General features: G+C 37.3%; 3 protein-coding genes across 6 annotated transcripts; all 3 read left to right on the forward strand.

Annotated features, from left to right (window-relative positions):
• The first annotated feature begins 2,803 nt into the window (after positions 1–2,803).
• Positions 2,804–8,907, forward strand: LOC104608434 (protein trichome birefringence-like 38). Its single transcript, XM_010274438.3, has 5 exons — positions 2,804–3,235; positions 3,730–3,901; positions 7,187–7,362; positions 7,451–7,609; positions 8,486–8,907. The coding sequence occupies exons 1-5, from the start codon at positions 2,946–2,948 to the stop codon at positions 8,796–8,798; spliced, it is 1,110 nt and encodes a 369-aa protein (XP_010272740.1). The 5' UTR covers positions 2,804–2,945; the 3' UTR covers positions 8,799–8,907.
• Positions 8,908–17,111: 8,204 nt separating this feature from the next.
• Positions 17,112–21,226, forward strand: LOC104608433 (protein trichome birefringence-like 38). Of its 2 annotated transcripts, XM_010274437.3 has the most exons (5): positions 17,112–17,697; positions 19,055–19,217; positions 19,718–19,893; positions 20,027–20,185; positions 20,829–21,226. In XM_010274437.3, exons 1-5 carry the CDS (start codon positions 17,426–17,428, stop codon positions 21,121–21,123), a joined length of 1,065 nt encoding a protein of 354 aa, XP_010272739.1. In that variant the 5' UTR covers positions 17,112–17,425; the 3' UTR covers positions 21,124–21,226. The 2 variants fall into 2 exon arrangements, with proteins under 2 accessions (XP_010272739.1, XP_088746669.1); XM_088890543.1 differs by lacking the exon at positions 19,055–19,217 and having other exon boundaries at positions 17,527–17,697.
• A 148-nt stretch (positions 21,227–21,374) lies between these two features.
• On the forward strand, positions 21,375–26,496 carry LOC104608432 (protein trichome birefringence-like 41). 3 transcript variants are annotated; one of them, XM_010274436.3, is made up of 5 exons: positions 21,375–22,367; positions 23,626–23,797; positions 24,112–24,287; positions 25,596–25,754; positions 25,908–26,490. In XM_010274436.3, the coding sequence occupies exons 1-5, from the start codon at positions 22,069–22,071 to the stop codon at positions 26,173–26,175; spliced, it is 1,074 nt and encodes a 357-aa protein (XP_010272738.1). In that variant the 5' UTR covers positions 21,375–22,068; the 3' UTR covers positions 26,176–26,490. The 3 variants fall into 3 exon arrangements, with proteins under 3 accessions (XP_010272738.1, XP_010272737.1, XP_088746668.1); XM_010274435.3 differs by having other exon boundaries at positions 25,866–26,484; XM_088890542.1 differs by lacking the exon at positions 25,596–25,754 and having other exon boundaries at positions 25,866–26,496.
• Positions 26,497–27,637: the final 1,141 nt, after the last annotated feature.

The following is a 27,637-nucleotide window of genomic DNA, read 5'->3' on the forward strand; positions in this document are numbered from 1 at the left end:
AAGTTATATTTCATTTGCCTACATGTTTTTTAATTTATATATACAAGCATTACTGAAATTATCTTGATGCCTTCTCGTTATTCATTTTTTTTTTTATATTTTAGTCTTAGGCCTGATCAACTCTTCATTCTATTATGCCTCAACTACACCTTTAACTGCTTAATTATTAATAAAAACTGATGGTGGCTCAGTTGGTAGGTTCTCTGACTCGTCAGAGTAGAGACCTGGGATTAAATCCCGCTGCCACCACGGGTTTGTGGGGGTTAAGGGAAAGGGGATGGGCTACCCCCTGTGTTGTAGCCCCATGAAGCCAGATACAAATTTTGCACTCAGTTCAAGCCTGCATCAATTTGTTTGCGATTAGGGAAATTGTCTAAAACTCACCATGGGTTTTCAATATTTCCCTTAAACTCACCACAACTTTTCAAAATGTCTAAAACTCACCATGTCAGTAAAGTTTTGTTTTTCAAAACTCACCTTCTGTTAGTGCACCGTTTATGCTTCTTAACAGAGGTATCCATGTCAGCATAAATAACAATTTTCATGACCAAATTACCCTTGAATGGCGAGTTAGAGGAAAAATGGTATTTTTTAGTTTTTAATTTTCTTTTTTTTTTGCATTTTTAGTATTTTGTTATAATTTCCAATGTTTTTTATAATTTCTGTTTTTTTATAATTTTTTATTTTCTACAATCTATAAAATTTCCTGTATTTTTTGTTATTTATTTGTAATTTATGTGTTTTTCTATAATTTTTGGTGTTTTTTCTACAATTTTTATTTTCTGATTTTGTTTTTCAATTTCTATAGTTTCTATAATTTGAAAATAATTTTTATTTTGTTTGCAATTTTTATAATTTATATATATATTTTTTGTAATTTCTATGTTTTTATGTATTTTATATTTGAAAATATTTTTTGAATTTTTCCTTTTTCCATGTCTAAATATTAAAATGGTAATATATTAATAGCCATTAATTTATTTTGTATATATTTTATATTTTTCTATGAAGGTTAAAATGGTAATATATTAACACCCGTTAGTTTGTTTAATGTCAAGTTGGTGACATGGTGAGTTTTAGACATTTTGAAAAGTTGTGGTGAGTTTAAGAGAAATGCTGAAAGCTCATGGTGAGTTTTGGACAATTTCCTTTGCAATTATGATTTATATTTCTACTTGTTTCAAAATTTTGCATCTAAAAGCCTAATGCAAAATTTGCATCACCTTCTTTTATCTTAATTAATTAATAGTCTCATAAAAGTGGGGACCACATCACTTTGCTCCCTAATTTACTCCAATCTCAAGCAATTTGACCTTCACCTTTCCTCCATTCTCTTTCACATGAAGTGGAGATCACATCATTTTACTTCCTGCTTTTTTTTTTAATAAACAAAATATGAAGAAAAAGTAAACCAAAATTTAATTTGCAATCCCCTGCACTTACACTAATGCAAATGACACAGTACAAACAAAGTCTAGGGTTCAGTTTGGGAAGAGTGCAAATTAATAGAAATATGTTGAGTGCAAAACCTTGTATTCGATATTTCTAAACCTTATATTTTTATTATACATATTTGTATTTGCACTCTTCTCAAACTCAGCCTAACTGATTATCTTTAAAAATAGCAAATTAATACTACCTTATTATAGCTCTTACGATCCTTTTAAAACATAATCTTTATATTTGACCCTTAATAATTTAACTAATATTATTTGATATATTTATACAGTGCTTATGGCTGTTTTTGTCTGCAGTGCAGATCTAAACCTTGTAGAAGTTCTGCACTTGATTTAGTTTTGCATCTATTTGTTTGTAATCGTAATTTGCATTCTTATGTGATACAAAAATTGTACTTTTTGTCTCATAAACTTCGATTTTTCAAAAACCAGTGCAAAATTTGTAACACCTCCCTCCTACATCAATTCTAGACCACATCATCTTGCTTCTTACCAACTAACCCTCCTCTCTCCATCCTATTTTATATTTTACTTCCTATAGTACTCCCACAAACAAACTGAACCTAAAGATTAATTGAAGGTAAATATTAAAATATAATAATTAACAATAATTTAAGGTAAATCAACCAAACAACTTAGACAATGCAAATATACAATTACACTCGGTGGCATGGTTTTCAAAATCGGATTGGACTGGACGTTCAGACCGGAAAAACCGAGAACTGGTTAGGTGTTTGGTTCCATTTTTTCCTAAAATCGGGATTTCTCAAAAAACTGTTGATTTTGGTGAGCAAATTGCTGACCCAAGCAGTTAACCGTTCGAACTATTCGAACTGTTCAAATGGTTTTAACCGTTATTTATTTATTTTTATTTTTTTATTTGAACGATTGGACCGTTTGACCCAGTAACCGGACCCTGACCGGTTCGGTCTCCGGGTCGATTTTAAAAACCATGCTTAATGCCAGTGGAGTTCCATTTTACCCTTAATTTATTATTTTATTCTTTGTTTAACCCTTCTCCCAAAGAAAGAACCTAACTCAGCTGCACTTTGAGATTCGAGAGAAAAGAAAAATGGAGCAAACAAATCTTTGCTTGGAAGGATGAGAACCATACAATTTTGCACCATGTAATGATGAGAAACTTCCTTTACGTCACGACAGAAACAGAGTCACATAAACAGTTTCGCTGTTCCCCACTACCCACAACAAAATATGTATATATGTGTATATATATTCCTTGTCTAGTTGTCTTCATCAACTTAACAAAACCAAACTCAACCTACGTCCTTCCTCCCTGTCTCCTCCTTCCTCTCACCTCCCATTGGTTCACATTCTACTGTTTTACTTCAAAGTTACTGCAATGAGATCTCATCGATCAAGAGCTCATTCTCATTATATTACACTGAAAGCCTTTCTCCCTTTCTGAGTTTCTTCTGTTCACCACTTTCAGTGTTATTCTCTGCTCTTGCAGTCTGAAAATCAAGTAATATGGGAAATGGGTTTCTTATCTATAGCTCAGTTTTTGCTGTTGTTTTGCTAATTTTATCATATGCCGAGCAAACGAGTGCAGAACGTGAACACATTGATAATGTAGACAGAATAAGATCAGCTGGATGTGATCTCTTCCAAGGGAGTTGGGTGTTTGATGATTCTTATCCTCTTTACAACAGTTTGGATTGTCCATTCATCGATAAGCAATTCGACTGCCTGAGGAATGGGCGGGCTGATAAGCAATTCCTCAAATACAGATGGAAGCCCAACGCCTGCGACTTGCCAAGGTAAGGCCCCTTCTAACCCATCCACCACCTCTCAGAAACACTCTCACTTCTGCTCACTTCTTCTTCTATGGATTTTGATTTAGTCAGGGATCACTTGGCCTTGGGAAGCCATCAATAATTGGAATCTAATTTAGATTTATGCCCCACCTTGTATTTTCCCATCAGTCTGATCATCTGATAACAGTCCAATGGTTGGTTACTTAGAAGCAGCCCTGAAAGCTGAAACACCCCCCACCCATCTCAAAGAAGAAGAAAGAAAAAGAGCAAAAAGAAGAAAATCTGAGCTAGGGATCTCTCCTTGAAATCCAACCCTTTTCTCTTTATCATTGAGAAATGGGAATGTGGGCATAATAGGATAAAAAAAACAAACCGGACAGGATGGACCGGCTGACCCTGGACTGATAAGCCCTTAAACGGTTCGAGTGAATTCAAAAGCCGACGTTGGACGAATTTGGATTCTGATGTTGTAAACTGATGTTAATTTTATGGTGTAGATTCAATGGAGAGTATTTCCTAAGAAGGTTTAAAGGGAAAAAGATCATGTTCGTGGGGGACTCGCTAAGCCTGAACCAGTGGCAATCACTGATATGTATGCTTCACGCTGCAGTGCCACAAGCAAAGTACACGCTAAGGAAGATGGGCACTCTCTCCAACTTCACATTGCCGGTGAGTCCTCCTAAGCTTCATTTCGTTCAGTTTTGGAATTTCAATCCTTTGTTTGGATCCCACACGAAATGAAAATACGTTTGATCATTCAGTTATAGGCTTATAGCCTAGAGGCCCTAGACCAGACCTTCACACTGATAAATTGATAGTGTGTTGTCTGGTTTTCATTAAGGGTGCAATTTGGGCGGGTTTAGCGTTGGGTTTTTGTCAAATTTTGAACAGATCGAGCCCAAAGCCTAGTGTAAATGCTAATTTGAGCCAACCTGAGTTGCACCCCTAATTGTGATGGATGTAAATGCGATTCTCAAGGCTGGAACCATCTATATATATTGACCAACAACTTGAGTGTATATTTTGCTCCCATTAATGGTTCAGCCTGAGTACAAATTCGCTTCACTTTTTGCATTTGCATTCTTAACAATTATTTTACACTCCTAAGTCCTAACCAATTAAAAGTAGAAAAATAACATTCTTACCAAACGCATCTTTTGAGATTTTGGTGTGCTTTTTATTTGCTTTGATCGCTCTAAGATAGACCAACTTGGAAAGTGTAGATGTGGGGCACAGTCTGAGTCTGCCCATTGGCCAAGGTTGGACCAACTGCATCCTTGGCTAGTTAGACTAACCTTTCGCCCTGGCAAAAGACCAGTTCCTTCATTAATTCTCTTCTTCACTCCCCTTGAAAGAGTCCGGATTTCCATCAGAGGCCATTTTCTTCGTCGAAGGCGAAACGAAGCAAGCTTAGTTATAATTCCGCAGGATATTAATAATATAAGAGAAATGGCAAGTTGGCAACCCTGTTTTGGACACACTAAGGGCCCGTTTGGCTCGTGGGAATAAGGGTTTGGAATCGGAAATTCTAATTCCAATTCCAACTGTTTGGTTGGGTGGAATTGGAATTCCATTCATTTTTTCTGGTGGGATGGCATTCCTCAATATGAGGAAATAGTCATTTCCTCTCCCTCCTTTGGAAATGAAATCTCATTCCAGCTTATTCCAATTATGGGTGAGCATTATTCGTTTAAAACCAAAAAACCAAGCTGAAAATTTCGGTTTCGGTTTTTTTGATTCAATTTTTTGTTATTTTGGTTTTGTAAAATTTTGGTTTTGGTTTTTAGGTTTATAAATCCGGTTAATTGAAAAAACCGAAGTAACCAAACTTTATTGTGTATAATATATATATTAACATATAATACATATATAATATGTATAAAATATATTATATTATGTATTAAAGTATATAGTTTATTATATACATTGTATAATATATTTTTTAATATATATATATATATATAGTGTTGAGACTCGGTTTTAACCGAAATAACAAAAAATTGAACAAAAAATTTCAGTTTTTCAATATTTCAGTTGCAATTTGGTTTTTCATTTAAAATTTTCGGTTTATTCAGTTTGGTTTTTAACCAAATAAACCATTTGCTCACCCCTAATTCCAGTTCCTGTCTGAACCAAATAGACTATGGGAAGAGATCATTCCAATTCCAATTCCAATTGTGAACCAAACGAACCCTAAGCTTCTTTGGTCATGGAGTACAATTGGGTGGGCTGGGCTAAGTTTATGGTAAACCCAGGTCCAGCTGTAAGATTTGGGCCCAAGGCCCGATCTCAACCCGGACCCAATTTGTACTGAAATTTGATACACTCGGGCTTGGCCTGGATTTGGATTGGTTAATGAGCCCACTTTAAAATTTGACATGATGTGTGCATGTCAAATATATATCTATATATGTATGTATGGATGTGTATAGTAATAGTTGGATTGGGCTTAGTTTGGAATAAGACTGGGTCAGATATGGGCTACCTAAGGGATATGAACCCTGGCCCAACCCAAAAAAATAAAAAAAAGAACCCAAAGTCTTAGACCCAGGTCCAGGCCGAGGACCGAAAATCCAAACCAGTCCATATAAAATTGCAAACTAGGTCAGTCCAAACTAGGGTTAGGCTCACCCAAGTTGCACCCCTACTTGGCTGCTTTTCTCTCCCTATTTTTCTTGAAGCCAAACACAAGTTTTGCCACTGAGCCATTAACAATTCCTCATATACCACATCAAAAACATGCGACAAAGAAAGCTATTTCCTTGTATTTTCCTATTACCAAAAGAATGCCCATGATATTCTCTTTTCCACCTATTCTTGTATTGTATTCATTTTAGTAGTTATGAATTTTCATGAGATTAAGTTATTGTTTAAATTATTGATCAAATGGTTTTTTCTTGAAAAGAGATAAAAAGCATTTTTTTTTCTTGAAAGAAAGAAAAAAGGCATTTCAATGAATCATCCTAGCTCCAATTACCCACAATGGTCATAAAATTCTAAAATAAAGTGATGCTTAAACCTTGACAATATCTTTAGAATAGAGAAACAACAATGAGCCAATGACCAACTCTTGGAGACTCATCTATTTCTTTATATAATGTGTCGTCTTTTCATGGGTCCCACCATATATGCTGTGTGAGCTATTCAAAGAGTTGCATAAAATCACTGTTTACTAAACAAATGAGAATTCCATTGTCAATGTTCTCTTTTATTTATTTATTTATTTAAATTTTAAAGTAATATCTAGCTTAGGATCCCTTCCTTTACATGCTTTAATTATTTTAAATTTTTTATGAGACTTTTTGTCATTTTTTATATAAATGGAAAAAGGAAAAGTAAAAGAAAAAAAGATTGTGGCAATACTTTAGGTATTGGATTGTCTAGTTGCAATCTTACTTGAGTCCGGACTTGATTTCTATTGATTATTTATAGGGGTGGCTATTTTGCTAATTTCTGAATTTCTGAACCTGCTGAACTGAATTGCTTATTGTTTTGTAATTCCACAGACAAGATGGTTGCCTCTCATGGAATTACTTGTACACTAAATGGGCCTAGTTTTTTTTTCCTGAATTCAGTACTTATTTCTGCCACTTTTAAAGCAAAAACCTTTTTTCACCCTTTATAATTTGTTTTGATTTAAATGAGAAAAAAACATGGTTGAAGGAGCTTAATTTTGACTTGTCAAAGATTTATTCCAATCCAAGGTCAGCATGGGTATGCCAGTAAGACTAAGTAGTTTAAGAGAGGACCAAAGTGTCGGCAAAATCTGAATTCATGGACAGACAAAAATGTCACCTTCATCTTCATCAAAACAAAAGGTCCTTGTGTATAGGAAACTAATAACACATCTGCATTGCTACCATACACACTGGATCCATTCTTGAATTCACTTGCACTCTTTACTCACACTCTTGGGAGCAAAAAGAGTCTCATTATGCAAACAAAAAATTGCAGGGTTATGGGGTATCTGTAATGCTCTCTCGCACCGCATTCCTAGTCGATTTAGTGACTGAAAAAATCGGTCGAGTTCTGAGGATCGACTCCATTGAAGGTGGTAACGCGTGGAAAGGCGTCGACATGTTGATATTTAACACATGGCATTGGTGGGTTCACAAAGATGGCAAACAACCGTATGAATCTGCAGCCTGCTATGGACTAAAAACTTAACATAGTTCTATAGAGAGTGATTGATCGATGCAAATGGTTTTGGTGTTGCAGATGGGACTACATTCAAGAAGGAAACAAGATGTACAAAGATATGGATCGTTTGGTTGCTTTTGAGAAAGGGTTGACAACATGGTCTAAATGGGTCGACTCCAATATTGATCCAGCCATAAGAAAAGTATTCTTTCAGGGCATTTCTCCTACCCATTATAAGTATGCTCTTGGGCTCTTGTTATTAATTATATAATAATCTATTTATTAAGAGAAAAAGTAGCTAGAATTAAAGAAGAAATTAAAGCAATTTGTGTAGATCCAAAGTGGTCAATGGTTGTGGTGGACTACCACCACATTGAATGGTCTAATGGGTGTTAGCTACTTTTCTAAAGCACAAAGAATCAATGTTCTTTAAAGAAGGACCGGACTAGCATCATGTTGACTGGCCATTTGAAACCACAGAACTATTTTGGGGCAATAGTTTTGAAATACTGCCTTGCAGGGACATTGCAAACACAAAGCTTGAGTCAAGTTCAACTCAATGCTCCCAGCCATCTGGACCTAGGGCTGTCAATGGACCAGGTTTGGGTTGGGCCCAATCCGATTAAGCTTATCAAATCGGATTGGACCAATATTACATGGACCATTATATTATAGGATTGGATTGGAATTTATCATATTGTGTCCATTCAAAATCTGATCCAATTTCAAATTGAATTGGAAACTCGTATTCTCATTCCCAATCAATTTCTCACTTACAAAATAGGTCTTCCTCTCTCTCTCTCTCTGAACCTATCCTCTCATTCTTTTCAGCCTGAGATTTTACTATTGCATCAAACCCGAAATGCAAGTCAACCTAATATGAGTCTCTGTGTCTATCAATCACATTTCATTGTTGAAAGTTGAAACTCAACTACTTGAAATTTTGGGTGAAAGCATATCCCATGAGATCAACATGTACAGGATCACCAGAATGCATGCTCAGGGATGGATCCCTGTGTTGTGTTGAATCCAAGCAATTCTTCTCTTAGAATCATAAAAACTTTTTACTGATATAATTTCATGTTTCTCTCTCTGTGAATTCCAAATAAACAGTGGCAGCGAATGGAATCAGCCCAAGATGAACTGCAATGGGCAAACACAGCCTCTAAATGGGTCTGCCTACCCAGGGGGTTCACCTCCAGCGGTAGCCGTGGTGAAGAATGTCTTGAGTAAGATGTCCAACCCTGTTGATTTGCTTGATATCACAACACTGTCACAGTTGAGAAAAGATGGGCACCCATCTATCTACGGCCTTGATGGGAAGAAGGGAACAGATTGCAGCCATTGGTGTCTTGCTGGTGTTCCTGATACTTGGAACCATCTCTTATACGCATCTCTCATTCTCACTAAAGATGGCCAAATATAGCCATGCTATTTATTTGTGGAGAACAAATTAAGATCATGATTTGTTGAATAACATCATTGTTCTTCAAAATTGTTGGAAATAAAATTAAAATGTCTCTGTTTGTTTGCAATGCAATTTCATTTGCGCCAGTACAAATACATGGAAGTAAAAAATCGAAAAAGTGTGTGAATTCTGCTTCACTTTTGCTTCAGGGTTTTACTTTATTCTGCTTCAAGTTTTAACTTATTTCATTTACTCTGCAAACAAATGAAAGCAAAATTTCAAAACAAAAATTAATAAATCAAAATTTACTTTTGCACCAGTGCAAATGGAATTGCATTACTAACAAACTAGGCCTAGATGGTCGAAGCCTTCCAGAAATGTGCAAGGGAGGTGGCAACATTACCTGGAGAAGCATCAAATCAGACATGAATCAATCTCTTTGAGTTGCACAAAGAAATGTTACCTAAGGCTGCCTTTGGAAACAAATACAAATAGAGTGTAAATCCCGGTTCAGGGTAAATTTACATTCTAGTTCACTTTTGCCTGTGTTTGGTAATATTATATTTTTTTTTTGGTGAAAACAAATGGATTTCATTAAGCAGAAAAGGATGATACAACACAGACCAATGCATATTTATATTTATGCATTGACAAATGACAGACCAATGCATATTTACATTTATGCATTGACAAATGACAGACCAATGCATATTTACATTGATAATAAGATGTAAAAGTACATCAATAAAAAAAAAGTAAATTAATTTGCATTCAAATAAGCTTTTGATAAAAAGGCATATGCTTTATTGGAATTCCTGTTTGCATCCATTACAGCTAAAAGTCTATTTGTTAAGAAGGTAAATTGGTCAGTGCAAAACTAACCCAACTTTATAATTTATATGAATCATTTTACACTATATATTTACATTCAAACTTATTTGCATTGTTTCTAAACACAGCCTAAATGAAACGCAAAGACGAGATGCTATTAAATGCTCGGAGTTTGACATGAGACTATTAAGCTCATTTATTTATTTATATTTTTAGTTGATAACTACTACTATATGAGATCAAACCGCTTTTCCAGGCTCTTAATCTTCTGGTTTAGCATGAGAAGTTCAGTTTCTTCAAAACTCTGATATAATAATCTTCTCCTTATTAGCATTTTTTATGAACTAGCCTGAAAATCAAGATATGCATTGTTTCACTAAGCTAACATCTGTCCAAGTAAACAGGGAAAGGGTCCACCATTAGATGGGTCACACATTAAAGAATTAGTTGTACAAAAATTATCCCAATGATAAATACTTGATCAGAATCAGACTCCAATAGCAGTAGAAAAGCTAGCTACCGTTGTTTTAATTTTTGATAAGGATTTGATGGAATTCATGAAAGCAACTATTAGGACTACAGTAAATCAAAATCCAGAGAGCTAAAAGTTAAGTTAGCTAAGTTGTTCAATTTTTTTGCAACGGTACTGATCTTTTAGCTTTTAGGTAAGTGGCCACATGAATTGGGTAGGGGTGGAGGTAGCCGGGTAGGGACCATGTCCTATTTATGTTGTTTTATGGTTTTAGATGTCAGCAAAACATAATCCAAAATAAAAATGATTAGGCCTAGTTTGTTTGCATTGCAATTTCATTTGTGCTGGTGCAAATCTACGTAAGTGCAAATTCTATACTTTAATTTTGTTTCAGTATTTTGTTTTAACTGTATTACATATGAAATAAAATAAAACCTGAATCAAACCAAAATAAAACCTTAATGCTCAGTTTGGAAGGAGTACAAATGCAAATATATAGAATGCAAAGTCTTATATTTTTGTATTATTTTGTATGTATTTTGCATTGTACATATTGCATTTGTACTCCTTCCAAACTGAGACTAAGCAAAGGTCTGGTTTAATACTAAAATACATCGTTGCTAGTTCCCAAAGACCGCTGCCCAATTTTAATTTTTGCTTCTAGGCGGCGGTCTCTTTAAAAGCTCTACCTTAGTTCTCACCATAGCGGCAGTCTTAAATGACCGCTGACACCAAACCCTGGTTTAGGCAGATTTTCTTGTAGGGTCTCATGCATTTGTATTAATTCTAATGAGATTGCACTACAAAAAAACATATGCCATGCAAATTGCAAGAGGTGTCGTCATCTTATCTAGTAAGAGTTATCAATTCAGAACAAAAAATACGAAGTATGGATTTGTCCAAAGCAGATTTCTGATTTACACCGCAGAGTAGGGCTGTTCATGGATCGGGTTGGGTTGGTTTAGTAGTGCTTTTTCAACCGATCCGACTTGGTTGGGTTACCTATAGACTAAATCGAAATCGACCCTCTATTAAGTAAAATCGACTTGATCGGTTTGAGTCGGTTTGGGTCGATTTGGATTGGTTTGGGTTTTAGCCAACTCCAAGGTTGCACAATGCACATGAAGTCAAAGTGCAAATATTATATATAATATTTTAGAATATATTTTTTGGAAATATATATTTAAAACCAAAACATATATACAAATATATCAAAATATATATTTTCTAATTTTTGGAAATATATATCTGATATATTTCAGAATATATTTTTTCAGATATATATTTATTATTTAAAACTAAAATATCTATATTTAATAGATATTTTTTCAGAATATATATTTTTTCACATAACTCGGTTCGGTTTCGGTTTTCACATATGAAATTGAAACCGAATCGAACCGAATTATTGGTTTGTTCATTTTTGCAACCTGAAACTGACCGGTAGTGAAGAAAAACTGGCTAACTCGGGTTGGGCCGGGCCGGGTTGGTCAGTTTGGATTTATTTGTGAACAGCCCTATTACAGAGCTACAAACATTCAAAAGGACCACAACCCACACTCTATGCACCAATGTCCACCCATAAATTGGCATCAATTCTGAGCTAACACCTACCCCAACAGTACTTTGAACCTACAAATTTTGACCCTGGGCTGATCAGTCATTCTCCCAAAAAAATACATATTTTTTTTTGTCTGTTTAGAAGCATAATACTTGTGCTATGTCAACCTATAGATTCGATTGATTTTTAGAATCACAAAAAAATATACTTTAATCTGACTATTAAAAAACATTGCAATCAATGTAATGTCAAGTCACCCCAAACTCATGCATAAATAGTATAAATCGAATTTAGAAAGCTTGTGACCGTTATAGCGCTATTGGGAAGGGGTTAAACTATTCTTAAAAATGTTTAAAACTTATTGCCAACATTGCTAAAGTCTTACTAGAAGAAGAAAGAGCCATTGAGCTTTTGAACGAAAAAAAAAAAAATCTTCTTTCTTTGTAGAGTAGTTGATTATCACAGCCAACGGTTGATTGTTTTAATTTGTCAAAAGTAGGTGATCAACTACTAGAGGTTCAAGTAGGCAATTACTATTCATAAGAGAGAATATTTTCTCTTCTAGTCAACTACTATCAATTACTCATGTAACTTGTTAACGGTTGTTAGACATAGTCGAATACTAACTTTTCATTAATTGACTACAAGCAAGAGCCAATGTGACACCACACTTGCTGTCATAGGTAGCTGGCTACTTACTAATACCCATCTCTACTGTCATAAGTAATTAATTATTTCCTTATGGCCAATTGACTATTAATTATCTATAATCTTAGAAACTTTAATTAGTGAATGACTCGTAAGATATGGGAGTTGACTTCTTAGATTTTCATACTTAGAATTTTCACAGTTTAGTATAAAGTTTAAGAAAATTCTAGTCATTTTTTCCGTTTAAACCATTGGTCTCTAAGGTTTTAGTAATAGCAATGTAAGTTTTAATTAAGCCTGTGCATCTTATAAATAATTACATCAAGTCCTTAAGGTTGCATTTGTTTAGTGTAAATACACTTTTACATCATGAAATTATGTATATGTTTGGTTTTGTTTACGTTTATTGAGTAAACGTTTATCAACGGTGTCACATAGGCACCCTGTCAACAAATGCCTCATTAATTGCATTTATGTATATTGAAGTTTGTAAAAGTAAACTTCGGTTTTTGTACACCTCTCCTGTTTCAGGAATCTTCATTTTGGAGTTCTTGAAATTGGTATTTTGCTGATGTGGTGCTTAATGACACATATGTGTCATAAACGCCCTCATTAAATATATTTTTTGATTTTACAATCACACAAGTACAAAACATTTATCGAATAAACGTAAGCGGAACCAAACACCCAGTATGTCATGTCCAATTTAGGAGAATGTAAAATGGGGACCGAAGCATTGTACCCATTTACACTCATCCCATTTGGTTACAAGGAGGTAAATGCATAATGCAACTTTTACATGTGCTTGGTTGATATACAATACAAGTAAAAAGGAAAACATATGTAATGACCATTGGCCATCGTCATTTGTGTTTTCCTTCCCCATCTTGTCCCTGCAACAGGGTAGTTTATTTTTTACTAGTTCAAGACTTCAAGCTGATATCCCACAATTCCAAAACCATCTTTCTCCATCACTGGATCCGAAAACTTTAATTGCTTAGCAATGGCCTTAGAGTTGGTGAAAAGTGAAAACCTTGAAAGGATTAGTAGAGAACTCAACCTTGTTCACAATTTCGGTGCCGCATCCAAGGGATTGGTTTCAACAGCAATCCATGACCTCCAAGAATCCTTTCAAGGAAACTAGGGAAGTTCTCAGCATCATAGGTGGTGATGAGATGACCAAGAGGCATAAATGGCGGCATTGTGAGCCATGGGCCATTGCCGATAGTGTTAGCCAGAGATTATCCCTGGGTTTGGGGATTATCCATGGTGCTAGAGATGTTAGTTAGGGCAGAAGAAAGAGCATTAATTAGAGGTAGAAGCAGATTTGGTCATGGTTCCAACAAATCCCTCTCTTCCAACCTCAAAGCTTTTTATCAAATCCCTCTCTGCTGCTGATGATGCACGATCTGGCCGGTCTTAGCTGTTGATGATCTCGCCTCTGAAATGGGTAACAGGGACCTGAAACGGGAGGAGAAGAGAAGCTCCGGGGAGAACCCAGCGTAAAGGCTCCGAAGCTCAAGTTAGAATTCTTCAAAGGCAAGAATAACCAGATAGCGCGAAAGTTAGCATACCTCATCCCTGGGGGGGTAGAAGCCTTTTATAACCACCTCGCGCACTCACTTCCAGGCCTCCGTCAGATCGGACATGATTACTTCTGAACTCCTACCAGTTCGGGTGTCATTTCCTCTGGTCGGACAGAATCGCCACTATTCCTTTTGTCGGAGCCGTCTCTGCGGCTAGCGACGACGGTAGCAGGTGGCGGTGGCAGGAAGCCGTTTGAAAGGTGGCTGTCAGGCGTCAGATCCCAAATCAGTCAAGTACGCCGCCCTTGGATAAAGACGTCTTTGGTATCGGGTACGCCTGGCTGGCCTGGTGCTTTGGAAGTGAAGTGTTGGAGTGGCGAGCGAGGTGCCTTGAGTTCGGTTTGGAGTGTTCCGAGCTGCCACGGGTCAGCTCGGGCCAGCTTTGTGAGGCTTGGGGCCCAGTACAGTTCGTGCTCCTCGCAGGGAGCTCGGGTTCTCAGGAGGGAGCTCGCTTTTATCAGGGAGCTCGGGTTCCTAGTAGGGAGCTTGGACTTAGGAAGCTCAGGTTCTTTAGGGAGCTCGGGTTCTTTAGGGAGCTCGGGCTCCTAGTACCGAGCTAGGACTTAGGGAGCTCGGGTTCTTTAGGGAGCTCGAGCTCCTAGTACCGAGCTAGGACTTAGGGAGCTCGGGTTCTTTAGGGAGCTCGGGCTCCTAGTACCGAGCTAGGACTTAGGGAGCTCGGGTTCTTTAGGGAGCTCGGGCTCTTAGTACCGAGCTAGGACTTAGGGAGCTCGGGTTTTTAGGGAGCTCGGACCTTTAACAGGGAGTTCGCTCTTAACAAGGAACTCGGACTAAATACAGCGGTCTGGAGTTGGGGCTCGGCAGTGAGTTTGGACTTGCTTCCGATGTTCGCTTTGGGTGCTCTACTGTCCCAAGCTGCTTGCCTTTGCCACGCGTCGGGCGATCGCAAGGTCGGGCCAAATTTCCCTTCATCAACTGCCTTCTCAAAAAAAAAAATGTAAATAAAGAAGGAAGATAATGAACATCCTTGTAAGCCTTCTCTAAATCCAATTTAATCACTATGAGCAAGGATTAACTGAATGTAATGACTGTTCGGTAGAATGTAGAACCAATGATAATGTTCCACGCCAATAATAAAATACATAAGACCCACACCTTTTTACAGTGGGTCTCATAAATTTATTACTGTCACATAATTTACACCTGCCCTACCACAACATCTTCGGCCATATATCCATACATTCATTTGATAAAAAATTGTAAAAGTAAATCAGAATTTACATTCATCCTTTTTGCACTGCCATGTATTTACGCCACTGTAATTGAAATTCCATCTGCAAACAAATTGAGCCGAAGGAACATCTACGATACATCAACAAATGCTGAATACCACAAGATGCTGCCCCAGCCAATCATAACCTTTCAATACCATCTTTTTCTATTGAAGCTTCAACAACAAATCCCTACCTGTTCATTATAATATGCCCTTGGTTTTCATTATTGTTACAAAAATGATCACATTTACTTACTATTTTAACCCCATAAAAATGGAAGAATTCTTGAGTTGTATCTTTGTTAACAGGAAACTGAAGAATGCAAATAATAATAATAATAATTGGGCCTTATAATAGTCCATGACCCATTGGATAATTCAAGATAAAATACCCGGGAATGAGAAGAAAAAGTCATAATTGGGTCTTATAATAGCCCAGGACCCATTGGATAGCTATGATTATTAGGTGTGCAACTTGGGCCGCTTAAGTTGAGAATTTGTAAAAATTTGAATGGGCCCAGCCTTAAACACAGTATAAATTCTTCAACTTGGGCACCCACTTGCACCCCCTAATGATAATATGCTCTCAATTCTCACTATTCCTACAGCAGCAATCCATTTAGGAGGTCTTACTAAAAAGATCAACCTTCTAAAAAAAACCAAACAACTTATATAACTTTCATATATATAAGTATATATACATTTAAATTGAATCAAAATGGATTGTATTATATTGGATCAGATAGGTGTGAATTTATATTTGACCCAATTATATTCAGATCAGCCTTAATGGGATTAAATTCAAATTTGAGTAAATGGGTACCATTTGAGGCACTAATTATTATTGACAATGGCACTCAATCTGGTTTGAAATAATTTATGGTAAAATATAGACATTTCAATGGACAATGGCTACGGCCATTTCCCTCTTACTTTTGTTTTTATTCAAAAGATGCAATTTGTTAAGTCACACTTCAATAGCAACAGATTATTGAACAAAGAGTTGGAACCAAATTATAGAATTGACAATGGAGCGTCCCCACCACATGATCACCATGTTCGTTATTCTAAATCTTGTTCTTCCATTTGTTTTCAGTCTGACTCACGAGGGCTGTTTGATGGTACCACCCCATCTAAACAATATCTTTTTCGACTGTCTTTTGGATCTATTCGAATTTCATATTGTTCTTAATTTCAGTATTTTTTTTTTCTTTTCATGTGCTTCGTCTACAGTTCTATCAACAAGATTGGTTCAATAGTTGTGGTGGTCAATTGCATCTCGCCAAACATGGAGTTAGTACTGAGTCTCTCTGTGGTAAGGTTAATGGATTAATTTTGTAAAAATTTTGCAATGGAATTTGAATCTATACCCGAGATTCAATTGGACCCGATTGCAGCCCTACTAATTTTGTATTTGGGAGCCCAGGAAAGAGGGGAGTGACAAAAAGAATTTTATTTATTTATCTATTTATTTGGTATTATGGACAAATGGAATTTGGGTAGGGATTGACTGATTAAAATGTAGATCTGGGTCCATCCAGATCATATCTACATATATAAAAAAATGTGACCATATTGAATTCCAACAGCAAATCCGTTCATTAGCATCTATAATTACATCTTTGAATTGAACATCATAATGGGGTCAATGTTATCATACTCAGACCATACCAGATAGAAATTACAACCAGAAAAGCTCACAGTCACAGGATCATAGTTTTATTAGTTGGACTATGGTTAGGTTCATCTGGGTCTTTGATTAACTGGTTCAATTTTCCGGTTTGGTCCAACTCTGGCAGGTGGGTATTAGCGTCTAGAAATTGCCAAGTAACTGGGACCCAAAAACCTCAGTAGGTTACAGGTTCAATTGCTTGGTTTGGTCCGAGTCAGAGACGGTCCAGTGAGTACAGGACCCATCACTATCCGCTGTATTCAAGTTGCAGCCGCATCTCTGCTTTGGGGTGTGTTAAGTGTAGACCCTGCTCTTATTCTTTTCACACATGCACGAGTCATCACAACCCGTGACTCGTGCTAAAAGCCTAAAACGACTACTTCCCTTCGTCTTTCTTCCCTTTGTATCTTGGAAAATGGTGGATTAGATGGACTGATGGGGATTACACCGTCACCAGTCTCCCCCATTATTTAATCTAATGTCCCTATTTTCCTTTGTACAACCTCTCATTAAATCATCATTTTCCTACGCTTGTAGGCTGTATAGTTCTCCTCTCTCTCTCTCTGTCTGAGAGAGCTTCTTCTTCTTCTTCCACCAACTCTCTCATCCACATTCTATTCTTTTGTTATCTGAAAACTAGGATGGGAATTGGGTTTCAAAAGTATGGCCTGTTTTCTGCTGCTGTGCTGCTGATTTCTGCTTGTTTCAACCAAGCTCGCCGGGAGTTGGGCGGGCTAGCGTCGAGCGGTTGCGACCTCTACCAAGGGAGTTGGGTGTTGGATGATTCCTTCCCTTTGTACGACACGGCAAGCTGTCCGTTCATCGATAGTGAGTTCAATTGCCAGAAGTATGGCCGGCCTGATAAGCAGTACCTCAAATACAGATGGAAGCCCACCGGATGCGACTTGCCCAGGTAATCCGTCTCCCACTCTTTTCTATGCTTTTTCTTCCTTGTCGTCTTCAGAAATGATTATTGGTGCATTGTAGACAAATTGAGGTTGTGTCGGCATTGAGGCTTCCCGGGTCGGTCCACCTATTGGCATTTGGCAGGGCTGGAGCTGGACCTGCCTCGGCCCTTGTTTGTGTCTTGGAACCAAAATCTGACCCGGTTAAAATTGGAGCCTGTATATAATATATGGGTTTGCAACAAGCCAACAACATCAATCTCCTACAGAGATTCAGAGAAGTTGGATTGGACACAAGAATCTAGGACATGGCTGCATAGGCCGGTGCCCAGGAATGCGCCAACTTAATTCGGCCCAACAGACCTTGCCTTGCCAGGTGGCAAAGCTAAAATCATTTTATTGAATTCTTAGAAATGAAATGGAATAATATCAAAGCTTAATTTCCAATGACTAAGGTACTTGAGGGTGAGATAGAGATACAATAGATGGGTTACAGAGCTGACATGGACTAGGCAAGTCATGAAACGTGATCAAATCAGAGGAGATCTCTATTATTGGATTCTAAAGCTTCTAAGGTTGTCTTTCCCTGTAGTATATATAGGTTAAGAGGGTGTGGATATATGAAATACTAAGGGCTCGTTTGGGAGGGCTGGGCTGAATATAAGCTTTGGTTCAGTGAATAGATGATATAAGCTATCTTTGTTGACAATTGACTTATCTGTCTACAAAGTCAGATAATCTTAGCAGGGTACTTTCCACTTGGGTAGAGTTTACTTTTGCTATAGCTAAGAATCGTGGCCTTCAATTTATCACTATTGGCCCCACCACAACGTTACTTTATCTAAGTCAAGGTGGGGCCACAATAATGCATCAAATCAAATCAAAGGGTTTGGTTTTATCATTTTAGCATAACATTCAAAATGGGCCCCTTGTGTATGGAGCTGTCGTGGGCTATCGTGAATGGCCCAAAACTGTTAATGATTATTTGGATTCCAGCTGGAGCCCCTAGCAGTCTCCCTTTAGTACAGATTGGGCCTAGGTGTCATGCATGTGATTTGCACGTGCAAAATTTTCATATATGAAAGAACCACGTGAAAACCATGCATGTAATTGTGAATTAGTTTTCAAAGTACTTTCCTATGGGCCAATTGGATTTGTTATCCATTTAGTTTTCCATTACACTGTATCTGGGCTGCCATATTTTCCACTAGAAAAAAGAATGAAGAATAATGGGCTTCCTTTGTACATACTCTTATACAAAACCTAACCACACTGATCAGTCTCTGACCACCAGATGGGTTTGAGCTGATCTCGAGCTCGAAGTTTGATGTGGAGTAATATTCCTCTTTTGACTTGAGATTTTAGGTTCAACGCAGTGGATTTCTTGAGGAGGTTCAAGGGGAAAAAGATTATGTTTGTGGGTGACTCACTAAGCCTCAACCAGTGGCAATCACTAATCTGCATGCTTCATGCTGCAGTTCCACAAGCAAACTACACCTTGGTGAACAGGCAGATATTTACATTGCCGGTAGGTTTCTGTATCCTACATTCCATCTGTTTGATAAATTTTCATATGGGTTGTTTGCTTCCTGCTTGAATCAAACACCACTTTTACAGTTGATTGCTGTTGTTGATTGTCCACAAAATGTTTGATTTCTGGACCAAGTTATAGGCAAGTCTCTTGGGTACTTTCCAAGTGCTTAATTGCTTTTGGAAAATTAGATAAAGCTGTAAAGTGACTGAAGCAATATAATAAGTTAAAAGAAAATTGACACTCAGTTCTGTATTACTAATGGAGACAAAGCGTCCTCTTCCTAAAGACAAGGTCCAAAAACCTTTAGCGTTAGAAGACACAAACCCATTAATGGAGATAACAAATATGTGGCGATATCTTTGGAACTCTGTTGTACATACATTTTGCTCTATTATTAAGCAGATCAAACAAATTATAACTGCTTTAATGAATCATTTGTAGTTATTCTATTGTTGTTAATCAAGAGTATAATCAAATAATTAAGGATTTGACAGGACTATGGAGTGTCGGTAATACTCTCACGCAACGAATACCTGGTTGACATAGTTCCAGAAAAAATAGGGCGAGTTCTAAAACTTGACTCCATTGAAGGCGGCAATGCATGGAAGGGCGTCGACATGTTGATCTTCAACACTTGGCACTGGTGGATCCACACAGGAAGCAAACAACCGTAAGAACCCCAATTCATAAACTTGGGGTTTTTGTTAAATTGTATTTTATTTTGGTATTATATTGAATTCTATATACAGAGATGATTGATAACTAAAAGAAAACTAGGAAAATGGTATTTGTACATATTGCAGATGGGACTACATTGAAGAAGGAGGCAATGTATACAAAGACATGGATCGTTTGGTTGCTTTTGAGAAAGGAATGACAACATGGGCCAATTGGGTCGACTCCAACATTGATCCAGCCTCAACAAAAGTTTTCTTTCAGGGCATTTCTCCAACCCATTACATGTAAGCTCTAAGAATAAAGTACACAAATTATTATAGGGTAAACATCAATGGTGGGTGCCTAGGAAAGCAAGTTGGGCTGAGGTCGCCCAACCCAACTCAATAATTTCATTTTGACCCAATTTCTTCATTTTTTTTCTTTCACAAAAAAAAAGAAAAATGTTCCCACTTCTCAGACTTTGAGTTAGCTAATACACATAAATGTACATATATATGTATTTTTATAAAATATGAAGACATATTGGGTTTGGATTGGATTGGGTTGTCAAGGCCTCAGGCCCAAAACCAAGCCAAAGTCAATTTGAGTTCAGACTTCAGAGTAGGGGGTGCAAGTCGGATACCCAATTTGATGAATTTACACCGGAGCCCGCCCAAGTTGCACCCAAGTTCAGATTTTCAACATGAACACTGACCTGACCTCCAACCTTTCAAGTTGGATTCAGGCTGACATGGCCGGACTAAGTGGCATCCATTGGTTCCACTTCCACATTGATGATCAGATATTGGTTGATATCATGTGGGTCCAACAGTTTATAACCCACAAGATCATGCAAATGACCCATAAAATCTTTAGTAGGATGAGTATTGTTAATTTTATAGACACTGATGATTTCCAGTTTTGTAAATGCCAAATTAATGAACACAGCGGCAGCGAATGGAACCAAGCAAGGATGAACTGCAATGGGCAAACGCAGCCGGTAAGTGGGTCAACATACCCCGAAGGTTCACCTGAATCAGCAGCTGTAGTGAAGAATGTGTTAAGTAAGATGCTGAAACCAGTTGATTTGCTTGATATCACGACGTTATCGCAACTGAGGAAAGATGGTCACCCCTCTGCTTACGGCCCTGATGGGGCACAGGGAATGGACTGTAGTCACTGGTGTCTAGCCGGTGTTCCTGATACTTGGAATGAGCTCCTTTATGCATCTCTTCTCCTGTGAGCTGTGAGATGATCATTATTTTCCTCTTAATTCCATTATTATATATATATGAATCATCAAGACTGTTGGAATTAATTAATTGTGGTCTACCTGTTCGACGAAATGATCGTCTTTGCTGCTCGATTGGTTGCCCGATTACATTGCATTTTTTATTCAATAATAATGTAGAGAAGATTAAGGCTAATAATGATCAAGAAATGAGTTGATGGGTGTATTATTATGTCTTATTGGGTTCTTTCGGACAACTGGGCTTGTGGAATATTGGATTATATAAATCAGCTCAGTCTGTTAAGCTATCACTGTCCATGTCCAATGGGTGTGACCGTGTGAGTGAGCCCACCCATGTTCTGGTTTGCAACTGGACCACTAGTAGTAAAAGATGGTGGCTTAGATAATCCTGAGTTGCTTCCACGGCCCACCACCTTAAAAGAGCATCACGCATCTAAGTGATATCTTTGTCTTAAAGACAAAGAAGAATGCTAATAAACAACGAGTCTATGCAATTCAAGAGTTGCACAAAGTTTGTTGCTTACTAGCTTTCGATAGAATCTATCGGATTGATTGGCTGATTGGCCACGTAATTGTTAGGGAATTAGAGTTAACGGACGATGATAGACCTCATGTCCAATAAATCCATCCCCATCTACAACATTCAACAACTAAATAAATAATATAGAAAAGCAAAATATTCAAATCACGTCTCTCTCTCCATCAAAGAAAAAGAAAAGAGCAAGATTTATTGCCCATTACGAGTCCATTTTAAAGGACCAATTAATGCGATTTTCTGTAACCCATTTGAAAATAACAACTACAAACCACAATCCAATCTAAAAAATCCCATGCATAACTGCTGCATTCTCACTTCTATTTAAACTCTCTCTCTCTCTCTCTCGTTCTTGGCTTTTTGTTTCCTATCTTCTTTTGATTTTTAAGCCAAAACCCCATATGGGTTTGAGGTGTCAGGGCTCTATGTGTTTTGTTGCAATACTAGTACTGAATTTTCTTTTTCTCCTCCAACGAGTGCATGGGGAGCATTCTAATAATGTAAGCCGGTGGGGACAAGGGAAACAATCGTGGGGCTGTGATCTTTTCGACGGGAGATGGGTCTATGATGAAGCCTATCCCCTTTACAATCCCTCAAGTTGTCCTTCCATTGAATCCATATTCGACTGCCAGAAGAATGGAAGGCCTGATAAACTATACCTTAAATACAGATGGAAGCCTAATGGTTGCGACTTACCAAGGTATGCCCTACTCCTTTGGTCTCTACTTTTTAATTAAAGATACCGCTATCATCAATAACATTGTCTAAAAGAAAATCATAATTTTCTTTTGGGCTAAGAAAGCAATTATTGTTTTATTAATAAAATCTTAATTTCATAATCAATTGGGTGGAGAGAGAAAGAGAGAAGTAATAGATATATCTATAATATTTAAAGTTTTAGTAGACAAACCTGTCATATGTTTAAGGAGAAAACATCATAAAATTTGATGGAGGAGGAAGAGGTGGAGGAGAAGAAGAAGAAGAAGAAGAAAAAGAAGAAGAACAGGAAGAAAGTTACATTAGAAGAAAGGAGAGGTCTGAGGGGTTTCTATCATCAGAGTGGCATTCGATTGACACCCATATTCCACCTCCAAGTGGTTTGAATCATATCTGTTGCAAATTCAATTCTTAAAAACTACCACCCCAAACCCCAGTTGGGTATCCTTTATTGAATGCACTCTTCCTCTAAATTTATCAATTAGTTTGTTAGTTATTAATTGATGTGGAGGATTAGTTTATTGTCAAGCATGGAAAACACAAATTTGTATTAGAGCTGTTTAATAATGGCTGAAGTGTGGCTGAACCATGATTCGTATATAGTAAATAAAATAATTAATTAATACAAGTGTACAGTAATCGGCCCAACTTCAGTTTTAGCCATTAAAGAGTGCAAAACCTCTTACTTGAAACACTTATTTACCGAAAACAAAAAAGCTATTCAGTTCAGCCACTTCAGCTGGATATGGAACGATATTACTTCCTTGTCATAGCCATAGTACTTTCAGTGATAAAATAATGATCATATAAATGGAATCATTGTCTGATAAATAAACACTGGTTGCATGTTACTTTCTTTATTTTGGGTTGTTATATCGCCTAAATCTTACTTAACTCCTTTAATTGGTAGGTCAAGGGATTCCTCTTTAGAAGCATGCATGTTGACTTATTCTCTCTCAACTGCATAAAAGATGGAAAAAATAAATTATTTCATTCCATTATTGAGTGGTCATGAGTCTGAATCTGAAAAAACGATGAATTGAGTCTAGCTAGGCAAAGGATTCCACCAACCAAACAAGCAATAATGAACCTCTATGAATTGAAATAACGATCGAAGAGCAAACCTGCTGACAGCTATGCATGATAAAATACTCTCGATCTCTCAACCTCTCAGCATATCACATGCTATCTGATCATTCTCTAGTGGTTGAGCATTGATTTCTTTGCATGATTCGATGCAGGTTCAATGGTCATGACTTCTTATGGAGACTTAGAGGCAAAAGAATCATGTTTGTTGGAGATTCTCTAAGCCTCAACCAATGGCAATCACTCACTTGCATGCTTCACACTTCTCTTCCAAAGTCAAAGTACACCTTAGTGAGAGATGGGGGTCTCTCAACCTTTAAATTCTTGGTGGGTCTAAGGATTCATTTCTCTTTACTCTGATCAATATTGTTCATATTGTTCATTGTCATACCTTACGAGCCCCACTATAAACCTGGGCTTTTTCTACTGTACCACCATTCAATTTTGGGTATTTTTGATAGAGACAAATGAGAGAAATCGTTTGTGGAGAGGAAAACATCTCAACATATTATGATTCAAAGAGATATAGAGAGTTAATGAATATCTATAATTCTTGTCAAGAAATCTGGTATATGACGATGGGGAGTTCATAGATTCTATGCACAGAGAGGCTTATCTTTTTGCTTCCCTCAATTTTCCAGGATTATGGGGTTTCAGTTATGTTCTCTCGGAATGCATTCCTGGTGGATCTTGTGCAAGAAAAAATTGGACGAGTTCTCAAACTCAACTCTATCAATGGTGGCAATGCATGGAAAGGCGTTGATGTGCTCATCTTTAATACTTGGCATTGGTGGAATCACAAAGGACCCACTCGAGAGTGAGAGCTTTCTCTTCTTTATCTCTCTCTCTCTCTCTCTCTATCTCTATCTCTATTTTTGCAATAGGGATGTCAATGGCAATGGGTCAGGTTCAGTAGAGCTTTGCCTCCACCCTAATCAGACCCGACTAGAATGGCAACGGGGCAGCCAGGTTTGGGATGGGGCACTCCCTTCCCAGTGTGGATGGGGAATTCTTAAATTTTTTTTACCTTGAGGCAATCACCTAAAATCACATTAAATTTGAGGTATTTTAGAAATAGGATTATGGACATTTAACGTATTTTAAAAATTGATTTATGAGAATTTGGAGGTATCTTAAAAATGAGATTATAAAATCCTAGAGGTTTTATGAATTTGGGAGAAATTCAGGAATATTTTAGTAATTAATATTAAAATTAAGAGTGTTTTAATAATTTACCACTGGGTTCATAATAGATTTGGGGAATTATATTCAAACCTCATCCTCACCCTATTTCTGGTTTAGGGGAAAAATATTTTCCCCTCCCCACCCTGTCCCTGTTTAAGATCAGGGAAAACCCGCCCAATTTAGGGTTGGGTAAGGCAAGGCCTTGATTTATGGGAAAAATTGTCATTCCAAGACTCAACCCGACTTAACAAAATGCAATCCCCAAACCCACTCAACCCTGTATTGTTCAACCTGATAACCCAACCAGCAAATTATTAATTATACTTTTTTGTGTGATTGCGCTTTCATTTTTTTTTTTACTTTTACTTTTACATTATTAATTACTTATTAAATCTTTTAGTTATTGTATTTTTCATAACATATATTAAAAAAAAAGAGCAATTAAAAGTTTTGTTTGTGCTAATACATTATGTAGGCATTTCAAATTCATTCTTACCAATGCCTCTTGAGGACCGATGTCCAATTAGATGTGAAAGGATAATAAAAGTAACAGAATTCTAATTTCTACTAAAAGTAAATAAAAATGGGAAAAATGGGCTATTTTTCTTAATTTGCCTTTTGGTGTTAAAAAATAAAAGAAAAGGAAAAGACTTCTCGGGGGTTGGTGGGTTTGTATTTGTATTTGTGTGTGTAGCCATGTAGAGGTATTATAGCCTGGTGGGTCAGGATGATGAAGCCCAAACCCGACTTGGATTGAAGAACTGAATCCCTGACCCGATCCTACACCCGAAAAAAGTTACAAACTTACCTCAAACCCTAGGGTTCGGTCAAGCTGCGTTACCCATCAAATAACCCAACCCATTGACACCCCCTACTTTTTCAAAATCTCCCCAAAGCAGCCAACAAACCTTGATTTTAAGAGCCTGACGTTGAATTGCAGGTGGGACTACTTTCAAGTGGGGAATAGATTATTGAGAGACATGGATCGTTTGGCTGCTTTCAAGATGGGGTTGGCAACATGGGCCAAATGGGTGGAGGCCAATGTAGATCCTTTGAAGACCAAAGTCCTTTTCCAAGGAATTTCTCCAGCTCATTACAAGTAAGAAATAATTAATCATCAACCAAAGAACAAGAGAGAGAAAACAAATTGATCATAATTCCTGTCCCACAAATTTACCTATTTCTTTATTAATCTCCTTTGATCTATCAGTGGTAGTGAATGGAATGCACCAAGGATGACAACCTGTTTCAGGCAAATCCGACCGGTGGAAAGTTCGGATCAGTTGCAGGGTTCTTCTGAAGGAGAAGCTCTGGTGCAGAAGATGCTGAGTAGTATGTCGACGCCTGTCTATTTGCTGGACGTGACAATGCTCTCAAGGTTGAGGAAAGATGGCCACCCATCCATTTACACAAGCTATAGCCACACCGGAATGGACTGCAGTCATTGGTGTCTTTCTGGAGTTCCTGATGCCTGGAACGAGCTCTTATATGCAGTTCTACGTACTCCAGAAATGAATTAGAGTTTCTGGGTTTAATTTATTTTTTGTTTTACTTGATTAATTCTACCGTATATATATAGCAGACTCTCCTCTACACAACCTGCTTTAACTTCTTTCTAGGATCTTCAACCAGAAATGAACGGGCAGAGTGATGATCTAGTTAAAACAACGGGTAAAACCAGATTAATTAAACAGCCAGTCAAACCATTTTTATGAGATTAATATTTTTAGGTTCAGGGTCTCTTGGCAAAGAGTAATGATCAATAAATATTCATTGATGTGATTTGAATATATATACAGTGTAGAGTCCTATGGAATTAGAACAGCAAGAAAGAAAGATAATACAAATAACAATTGAAAATAAATTATGTAGTTCGGTGATACAACCCAGCCGAACTCTTGTTGTATTTGTAGGGTTTACATGATAAGTTTGCAATTCTAATACAAGCTGTATGATAAGTATAAAAAAAGATAAGATGAGGAGGGATTCTCCTTATTCAAAATAAACACAAATAAAGATAAAGTCCATTCTCCTAAGTCTATCTCGATACTTGTATTAATATAGGGCCTCTTTGGTAAGTCTTTTTGAGAAGATCTTTTCATAGTTCTGACAGTCAATAGACGCATTGAGCTTTTGACATAAGATGTAGGCAGCCCGAAGACTGTTTGGCAGATGTGCATCTTTCCGTGCGTTGTTTCGGGTCTTTCTGTGCGAGATTAAAATGCGGAAGATGCAGGAAGCTTCATTTGGAGCTTCTCGAAATCAGCCCAAAATGGGCTTTCTGTGTCTTTTTGGTGCCCCGTCTTTTGGCGGCGAGATCTTCTGCATGCCAAATGGGAATAGACCAATTTTCGGTCTTCCCGACTTATAAGCAGCCGAAAGACCGTGCAGAAAGACACGCTAAATGGGGCCATATATATGGTGATAGAGCTACAATGAAAACAAATTGATGTGTACAAGTGTTTGAGTTTATCTCAAATATAATTCATCCTCCCAAACCCATGCACCCTTGTATATTGGAGATACACCAGGAATGGCAATGAGGTGGGGCGGGGCAGGAACAGGGAGAGGGTCCCCGTGAAAATCTCCATCTCCGTCCCTGTCCTGTCCCCTCTAACAAGGACAAGGTTATCCCCATCCCTATCCCCATACAGGGATTCCTATTTCTCGTGATTTTTTATAATGTTAACCATTTTGTTTTTGTTTTTTATTTTAATTTAAAAATTAAAAATAAAATAATTAAAATTTACAATCCTATTAGAAAAGATTCAAACATATACAATCATATTTTTAAAAATAATAATATATAGATGTATGTGTACATATATGCATATATAACGTATGCATACATATATACATACATATTAGTAGGGATCCCACAGGGTGGGGATCGGGGTCCCGTGGGGTCGGGAGTGTTCTCTCCGTCCATACTCCATTCCCACTAACGGGGATGAAAATTTCCCCATCCCCGTCCCCACGGGG

The sequence above is a fragment of the Nelumbo nucifera genome, chromosome 6, assembly GCF_055504915.1.
Source record: "Nelumbo nucifera cultivar China Antique chromosome 6, China Antique-T2T, whole genome shotgun sequence".
Classification (NCBI taxonomy): Eukaryota; Viridiplantae; Streptophyta; class Magnoliopsida; order Proteales; family Nelumbonaceae; genus Nelumbo; species Nelumbo nucifera.

Excerpts from the sequence above, each read along its gene's own strand:
- LOC104608432 (XM_010274435.3), top strand. The coding sequence starts at position 22,069 with ATGGGTTTGAGGTGTCAGGGCTCTATGTGTTTTGTTGCAATACTAGTA. Across the intron at positions 22,368-23,625 it reads AATGGTTGCGACTTACCAAG|GTTCAATGGTCATGACTTCT; the intron begins GTATGCCCTACT and ends GATTCGATGCAG. Across the intron at positions 23,798-24,111 it reads TCTCAACCTTTAAATTCTTG|GATTATGGGGTTTCAGTTAT; the intron begins GTGGGTCTAAGG and ends TCAATTTTCCAG.
- LOC104608434 (XM_010274438.3), top strand. The coding sequence starts at position 2,946 with ATGGGAAATGGGTTTCTTATCTATAGCTCAGTTTTTGCTGTTGTTTTG. Across the intron at positions 7,363-7,450 it reads CACAAAGATGGCAAACAACC|ATGGGACTACATTCAAGAAG; the intron begins GTATGAATCTGC and ends TTGGTGTTGCAG. Across the intron at positions 7,610-8,485 it reads ATTTCTCCTACCCATTATAA|TGGCAGCGAATGGAATCAGC; the intron begins GTATGCTCTTGG and ends CCAAATAAACAG.
- LOC104608433 (XM_010274437.3), top strand. The coding sequence starts at position 17,426 with ATGGGAATTGGGTTTCAAAAGTATGGCCTGTTTTCTGCTGCTGTGCTG. Across the intron at positions 17,698-19,054 it reads ACCGGATGCGACTTGCCCAG|GTTCAACGCAGTGGATTTCT; the intron begins GTAATCCGTCTC and ends TTGAGATTTTAG. Across the intron at positions 19,894-20,026 it reads CACACAGGAAGCAAACAACC|ATGGGACTACATTGAAGAAG; the intron begins GTAAGAACCCCA and ends TACATATTGCAG.